The sequence below is a fragment of the Seriola lalandi genome, unplaced genomic scaffold (genome assembly GCF_002814215.2).
Source record: "Seriola lalandi dorsalis isolate HSWRI2012SDOR001 ecotype SW California unplaced genomic scaffold, Sedor1 jcf7180002053383, whole genome shotgun sequence".
Lineage (NCBI taxonomy): Eukaryota > Metazoa > Chordata > Actinopteri > Carangiformes > Carangidae > Seriola > Seriola lalandi.
The window spans coordinates 38,945-47,547 of NW_019523936.1; the positions used below are offsets into that span (position 1 = coordinate 38,945).

General features: G+C 34.4%; 1 protein-coding gene across 21 annotated transcripts in view; it reads left to right on the forward strand.

Moving 5' to 3' along the window:
• Window positions 1–8,135, forward strand: part of LOC147819451 (M1-specific T cell receptor alpha chain-like) — a 39,927-nt gene extending 31,792 nt beyond the window's left edge. For 16 of the 21 annotated variants that reach the window (XM_087172572.1, XM_087172580.1, XM_087172567.1 and 13 more), the window contains exons 2-5: window positions 5,599–5,802; window positions 6,137–6,178; window positions 6,265–6,372; window positions 7,804–8,135. In XM_087172572.1, coding sequence (XP_087028698.1) covers window positions 5,599–5,802; window positions 6,137–6,178; window positions 6,265–6,372; window positions 7,804–7,805 — 356 coding nt within the window. In that variant the 3' untranslated portion in view covers window positions 7,806–8,135. Of the gene's footprint in view, window positions 1–1,011; window positions 1,144–1,961; window positions 2,047–2,421; window positions 2,663–3,548; window positions 3,945–3,964; window positions 4,689–5,598; window positions 5,803–6,136; window positions 6,179–6,264; window positions 6,373–7,803 lie in introns of those variants that run through there. The other 5 variants (XM_087172578.1, XM_087172574.1, XM_087172571.1 and 2 more) reach the window with 5 other exon arrangements.
• The last annotated feature ends 468 nt before the right edge of the window (window positions 8,136–8,603 follow it).

The window sequence follows — 8,603 nt, forward strand, 5'->3', positions numbered from 1 at the left end:
CAGCTGCACCACTCACATTATTGTAAAGAATGTTGATCTGTGGTGAATGTTGGAGCAGTGATTAGTTATTGACACGTCGTTTTACCAATGATCATTTTTCTACTTAAACTAGTATAAACACTGCAGTATGCAAAAACAAACAGTCTTGGTTATTTCTATGTGATGATTTCTACTGCAGCTACCAAAGTAACAGTCACATATCTTTGTCAAGAAGTCAAATATTTTCATTATAATCAATAACAGCTGTAACAGAAACTTTAAGGTCAACTGTGAACGTGGTCAGTTAGAATATATAAACATATTTAAATCAGTATATTAGATTATGACACAGTCTTGACTTAAATATCAAATAAACAATAGAGACAGTGACGTTTAGAACAGCGTGAGTCCTTTGTTTGGATCAGGCTGAAGTTCTTGTTAAAGCTCTTTCTGATGTGTGACTCAGTCGGACTCCAGAAGATCTTGTTCGGATCAGGGATTCGTGTCTCAGTAGAAACAAGTGAGTCCAGTTTCACTTCATTAAGCAGCTGATCAGTTTAAATAGTTAAATGTTCATGTGAAAACCAACTGTTGCCTTTTTCAGCACAGATTCATAAATCTCCTCAAAATGTTTTTTATCTGGAATTATCTCGAAGCAGAGACCCTGTTGATATTGTTTTATAACTTAACTTTTAATTTTTACTTTTAAACATTTTAAACATATTTGATATAAATGCAGCTTCATCACAGACAGAAGAAAAACTCACTCATGAATTGTAACATATTTGATGTGCAAAACATACTGACGCACAGTGTTTGTTTCTGTTTCCTACATGATAAATATCTGTTTACATAAATACAGTGAAGTTTGAGTCAGTTCACAGATACAGTTAAAACAAACAGAGGTCATACCAAGACATAAAATCTAGGAGGTAAAAAGGCAGATAATGTAACATCTTTCACAATATTGTACAAAACATGTTTTACTGCGCTGCACAGAGTGAACACAGTATTATTTTGGTTTGATTATATACGCTGACATGCTGGTTGGCCTGTATTGGTTGCTGGTGTCAGCAGGTTATTGTTGAGGTCTCAAGCAGAGTGCGAATAGTAACAACGTGAAAATGATTTTTGGTTCAGGAGTTCAGCTGAGAGTTCAAACACGTGAGTAAAACGTTTCATAAAACGTGATTTTAAAGCCAGAGTTGTTGTTGTTTGTGTCGATATGTTTTGTTTTTAGCTGTGGACAGACAACAGTATCTCTTCAACACATCTCCAGTGTTCAGATTCAGTTCTGCATCACATCACGTTCAGGAAGAAGTTTTTTATCCAAACGCCACAACTAAACTCAGGCTTCTTATTTCATGTCAGAGTGTAGATGGTTTTTGTTCTGGACCCGATGAATGTGTGAATGTGGGATACAGGTTCACTTTTGGAAATGGGACCAAACTACAGGTCCACGCTCGTAAGTAACATCATCGTTTTCATGACTTAATGAAAAGGTCATTTAGTGAAATTACTACAATCATAATCACAATAGAACGTTACCTGACAAAACCAGAACTTTTGTTGCTTTTCCAAGATGCGTCTTGTTCTGAACTACACGTTACCCGAGGCTTAGCTCTTATTATTAGAAACAATACACATCACACAACTCATGTTTTCATTTATGACGTTCTTGCATATGCAATTCTTTACATGTGTTACATTACATGTGCCTACATTTAATGAGTTTACACATGTGAAATGTCAATGTGTTATTTAAAATTCACACATGTTCTTTGTAAACAGTGCGGCCTCTGTAAAGTAATATGCAGATAAACCATTAATATTATAGATAAAACTTATTTAACATGAAGAAAAAAGTAAGTTAAATGTGTCTCAAATAACTCTCTCTCTCTTTCTCTCTCTGAAGTCTTTGTGCTTATTCATCAAACACACTGTGTTAAACCTTCAGTCATTAGTCGTTAGTGTTGAAGCACATTAACAGTGATTGAATGAGTGTTTGTTGTGCTGCTGGCTTGAAAATCACCTTTGGATCTGGAATTCATTTAATCGTACAAACACGTGAGTCATGAAAAAACGAATAAGTCCACAACACGTGAATATTATTTTACATTTTAGATACTGATAATAATAATAATAATAATAATAATAACAACGATAATAATAATAAACTTTATTTGTAGCACCACATCATACAATAAATGTTTTCCAACAAAGAAATAACTGCACTAAGAGCTTCATATGTAAAGAAAAGACATAAAATGATCATGAAAACATGTTAAAACATTGATATAAAATGAAAAACATTAAAAACATTAAAAGAATGAGATGGAATAATAATAATAATGACATATAAATAATATATGAAATAAATTATTGAAATAAGTAAAAAAAAAAAAAAAAAGAAGATTGGTAAAACATCACGTAAACGACCGAAACCATCATCTATCTGCACAAAACCAAAACGTCAAATATCTGATCACTAAACTGTTTAAGATCAATATATGATAATCGTATGAATGTTACTTTAAGTCAGTTTACAATGTGTAGATTTGATGAATGAAAGACATGTAAACTGAGACGTGTGGTAGTTTTTGAATGCTGCTAACTCGCTGTGTGAATAGAAACAACTACAAACTGCTGTTTGGATCTGGAGTCTCAGTCTCAGTGACCACACGTGAGTTCATGTTGTATTTACTCAAATAACATTTATAATAACCACCGTTGTTATAAATTGTTGTTTCAAAAGTTAAACACTTAAAAATGTATTTCTCCTGTTCAAAGTCAGTATTAGATATATTTTATTAAATCATATATTTTCCAATTAGTCTTTTGATTGTTTTACTTCAGACGCTGCATTTTGACTTTTTTAAACTTACAAAGATAAAATAAAACATTTGGCTTTTACTGAATAAAAGCCAACTCTGGTTAAACATGTGTAAACAGAAATATGAAACTTGTAAACTCACTCACTCAGTCACTCAGTCAGTTGCTGGTGTTTTTGCTACCAGATAAATCTGTGTGTGAATAACATCAGGACTGTGTTTGGATCTGGAATTAAACTTATTATCACGACAAGTGAGTGTGAGACTTGATCATTAAGTAAAGATTTAATTCATATTTTAATGTAATATCACATGTTGGTGTAAAAATAGTTTTTGTGACATTTCAAAGTAAATTTATTACGTGTGACGCGTCACTAAAACTGAAGCTGTCTCTTTTTAAACTAATGAACATGATCTAAATTCTGCCAGAGAGAAGAGTCATTGATCTTCATCTCGTCATGTTGATTAAAGTACAAATATCTTCTCATGTCTCGTGTTTCAGGCGTAAAAAAAAAAAGCTTTGAAACTAAAGTGATGTTAATGTTTTTATATTTAAGATCCTCCTCATGTAGCAGATCGAAGTTCATTGTGTCTTCAGAACTTAAACAAGTGGTAATTGTCCAACAACACAACGATGTGTGACACAGCTCGGGAACAAACTCTTGTTTGGGGCTGGAACTAAACTTCAGGTAGAAAAAAGTGAGTTAACAAATATTATATACACATTTTTATTATTAATAAGGTTTGAATTGACGCACTACAGAGCAGGTTTGCTGAACACACAATCAAATAAAGTAATATCATGTTGACATGGTCAATTTTCATCACCAGAATAAAGGTGGCATCAATCTTGTTGTATTGTTTGTAAAAAAAAAATCTGCCGTGAATTTAAATTTAATTTGGATCAATTTAACTAATGCCCCTGATATTCTGTATGATATAGTGTTATACTACACTAACACAACACTAAAACAAAAAGCCAAACATTTATACTTTAATTAAAAACAGATGACGTATATGCTCCATGTATATATCAGCATGAATGATGGGACTGTAACTGCTTTAGTTCCTGTGTGAATAACAACAACTTCAAAATGATATTTGGATCTGGAATCAGAGTGACTGTACTGACCAGTAAGTGTTTCTACATTAACACGTCTTTACGTTAAACTGCATTTCACCATTTAAAATAAATATTCTAGAATTGAAACAGACAATATGAAATTCTCAATGATGCGAATGAGATTTTCTTTTTCACTCCATTTTTTCATCAAATGTAAATTATACACGTGTTAGGAAGTTTGTGTTAAATATCAAAATAAGCTTTTACATCACAGACATGGAAACCTAAACTCCATTATTAACTCATTATTTAATAAGAGGAATGTAAGGATGTCACCTGTCACCATTTATTTAGCTTTTAGGTGATTTGTTAAAATAACAATATTAATAATCATCATCTAAGTAATTTTATAAAACATAATTACACTTAGTTATGCACAAACTTATATTTACTTGTCATAATGAAAAATGCATTTCTAACATTATAGTACTTGTCTACATATTCAACTTATTGTAGTTTCATTTGATGAAGCAAAAACAAAATGTGCAACAGCCAGAAAGAAACTGTCCAACACCACGACAACGGAGTAAACAAATTCATATTTAGTGCTGGAACTAAACTCATGGTGGAAGCAAGAGATCAACAAACTATTAAATTAAATTAAATGATTAAAAAACCCTGTAAAACTCATTATACTACAAACTGTATTTCATCTGCTCGGCTGAGTCGTTTTTGTAATTACACAATCTGTTGTGTGAATTACAGCGACAACAAAATCCTGTTTGGATCAGGATCAAAACTCGTCGTTGTGTTGAGTAAGTTATTAATAAAACATCTACACATATATGTTAGCGTACATGTTAGCGTTAGCAACCATAAAACTTTAAATGTTTCTACAACAGCTTTATGATTAAAGCCGTGTCATCTTTAAAAGTACAGGCTCATAGTTTCTAATGGTGAATATAAGTAAGAGTATAAGTATATGTTACAGTACAAACCACTCCATAGTATTAAACATTACACTTAACATATGCTTAAATTTATAATAATTATACTTTTTGTGTAGGCTGCCATACAATAGACTTAACTACATCAATACAGAAATAAAGCTTATACACTGCTAAAGTAAAATGATATGAGTAAGTAACATAATTAGGAAAATTGATTAATTAATTAAGTACAAATATAGAACTATTACAAAGTATATGGTAAATATAGCAAGTATATATACATATACAGATACAGGTAAGTTCACCCTTCATGAACATGATACTGAAACTTTGACATTTTTGATATAAAAACATGAACTAGATAAAAACCAGCTTTTTAACAAAATTCAGAAAAAACTAAATCTGATTTAAAAAAAAGTAAAAATAAGTTGTTTTTTTTTAACATGGAGAATTTGAACTTTTGGCTTGTAAAGATGCTGAGATTATTTCAAACGTTGGACTTGAGCGGCGGATTACTGAAGCGTAGTTTCCCAGCAGCGGCTCGCTGCAGAGTGAGTTTCAGTCACTGTGTCCGTGAGCGACGTCTTCTTCTGTGGATTTTGATGCAGTTTGAGTTGCTTGTTTTTCTTTGTCTGGCCACTTTTCTTTTAATTACTCATCTCTCGTTTTAGCATCTGTGTTTGTTTCTTTTTCTTTTCCCAGAGGAATCGAGCAGAAAGCAGGATGAGCAGTTACACTGGAAACGTTTGTTCATGTGAGCTGATGTGTGTTTCAGGGGAGGATTACGAGCCGTCCTACTACAGACTGACGGAGGAGAACACCACGTTCTGCCTGGCAACCGGCTTCAGCAGATACAACGCACTCAGCAGCAAGACGGACTCGTTGAACTGGTCGCAGGTCGTCCGGATCTCAGGAGACTCTCTGTACAACAGTGTGGTTTTGTTTCCACACGGTGAAGATGAAGAAAAATGTCCTGAAAGTAAGTGTGAGACATTTAATACAAAACTTCTTTATCATGAAATGAAGTGTTGTGTGACAACACCTGACAGAAATAAAAACACAAACTGAAGGTGTGTGAATATCCAGAGGAAGAAACAGAAAAGAGAAAAGATGTTTTTCTTTTCAGCTGGAAAAATTAAACGGAAAATAGTGTGAAAAAACGTTTAAATGAGGTTTAAATAAAAAAATATGTGGAAGATGTGACGGACCTGGTCACTGAGTCTTTGAATGAGCGTCAGAGTTTTAAAACATTTACAGCTTCTGACAATTATCACCATCAAAACTAATAATGACTTGTGTGTGATTTCTTCCAGAGGACGGTCAGCCCCCGGCCTGTGTCGAGCTACTGAAGAAAGGTTTGTACTGAGTCCGACTGAAGCGTCTGAACGTTTAGAGCTCGGTTTGTTTGGTGGTTTAATGTTGGTGATGTTGTTGTTTCCAGGTCCGACGGTGAACACCGTGTCGCTGATCGTCCTGGGCCTCAGACTGCTCTTCATCAAGACCGTCATCTTCAACTTCCTGATGACTCTGCGGCTGTGGATCAGTCAATGTGAGTCCGAAAGCACATCACTGTCAGACATTGTTGATTCTTATATTAGTTTATATTAAACACTTTATCATTTCCTCTGATTTCTCAGTAAATTCAGTCATATTTCAGTAAAGGCAAAGTTTTTTAGATTTCATTTGAATAATCATCTTCAACCGTCTCATGGTTCCAGTCTAAATGTGAGAGTTTGATACTTTGACTTGTTTTGCAGTGAATTTAATGTCTTATTGTTTCTGTCTTTAGAAGTTGTTTTATATAAATAAATGAAAATCTTCTTCATGTCCAAAACCACTTCAACTTTGCTGCTTTTTTTATTTCTGTAAAGACGTTTGTCGATAATCCTCAAAACTTCCAGCACAAATCTTTCACATTAAAAGCCTTCCAGCCGCTTAAAGGGTATAATCCCTCCCTTTTCTAATAGGCTTTTAATGTGAAACATGTGCAGGAAGTTTTGAGTTTGGCTGACAGCAGCTTAACAACAACTTAAAAACAAAGCAAAGTAGAATAAAGTCTGTTTGTGAAGACGTGGTTCATCAGATGTGACCTCAGACTGTTTAATGACCCGTCACGTTTTTGATCGTTCACCTCCAAACGTTTGTTCGCTCTTCCTGTGGTGAGGAGTCATCAAATAAAAAGAATAAGTTAGTTGGTTTTAGTTCTACTGTACATGTCAAAGGGGAATGTGTTTCAGTACTGAACTAAAACCACCACCTTCCAGAACCTGAACCATGAACCAGTTCCAGAACGGTACCAGTTCTATATGAACATCATTTAGCCGACAGACAGGATTTATGATTGACAGTCCAGGAGACGGACACGTGAAGCATCGTCCACCAGACAAGGTGAACGTCAGTCCTCTTCTAACCTGTGTGTTAACGTCCAGTAGATCCAGTAGCTGCAGGTTCAACTTTGGCTTTTGTGTTCGCCATAATAATTTTAACTCTCTGAGTTTATGCAGTCATGAATATTAAAGGTGCAGAAACACAGATCAGGTCTGTCTTTAATGATACCCACACAGTGAAACACAGACAGGTTTATCATTTCATGTAATGTTCTTAATAAATCCTTTGACCTGAAACATCCAGCAAACCTGACTCGTCTCAAACATCCCATTTTTATTGTCACTGTTTTTGTTTTTAACTTCACATATTTTTTCTTTAGATTAAAATCTTTCACGGCTCTAGATCAAAATTTCAACTTACAATTGAAACTTCTCCGGTTTCATTCACATGTTTTTCTTGATGAAACTTTTTGGCTTCGACTCCGAACGTCTTCATAAAACAGACTCACGACTTTCTGGATTTCACGTGCGATTTGCTTCATAGTTAGAAACCTACAGACAGATGTTCTGTTTGTGGCGTCAGCAGATGTTTGTGTCTCTTGAACCATAATGAACATTCATTTAATATATTTTTTCCATGTTCTGTGTTTCAGGATTCAGTTGATCTTCACCGAGAGTTGCTGCTCAGCTTCATGTCCGAGTCTCAAACGTCTGTATCATTTATAATAACATGTATAAATATCATGTCAGCTGTTCACCATACGTCTGTTAATATCGTCATACTGTTGTGATACATTAATGCATGTAGTTTGTATTAGTTTTGAGATGTTTAAGGTTTTTATTTTGTCATATTGTGATTGATGTTTTAGATGAATGAGTTTCTGCTGGTGTAAATGTCACAGTCATCGTCCTGTTCCACCAACTTACTTCTTAAACTTGTAACATTTCCTGTGACGTCACAATAAAAACTCAACAACAGACTGAATCATTGTTGTGTTTTATTCATGAGTTTAAATACAGTGTGTAGAAATGAGGTGGTGGCCCCTCCCCCGCGACACAAACTGGACAACAATATATTAAACAATATTTCTCCAAAGAAGAAAATATGTCATGTTTTGTCTGTTGTTCATGAACAGCAAGTAAACACGAGCGTTGTTGTAAACGTGGTTAGAGAACAACATAATGTGGGCGGAGAAGCTGCTGTTGTCACGTTGAAACAGGAAGGAACGAACACTGATGGAAGGAAACTCTCCTCAGGTAGAATTGTGTTCTGTAGCTTTAAAGCCTGAAACGTGGCTTCAATCTTTATTATTTCCCATATGACATTAAATATTCATGTGTGGGAGTGTTAGATCAGATCTGACTGACAGTAACTGTCATCAGCTCCTGACTCAAATGTTGCTTCAATCCTGATTGGTGCAACGGCTTTTTCTAAATGACTCACACACACTTC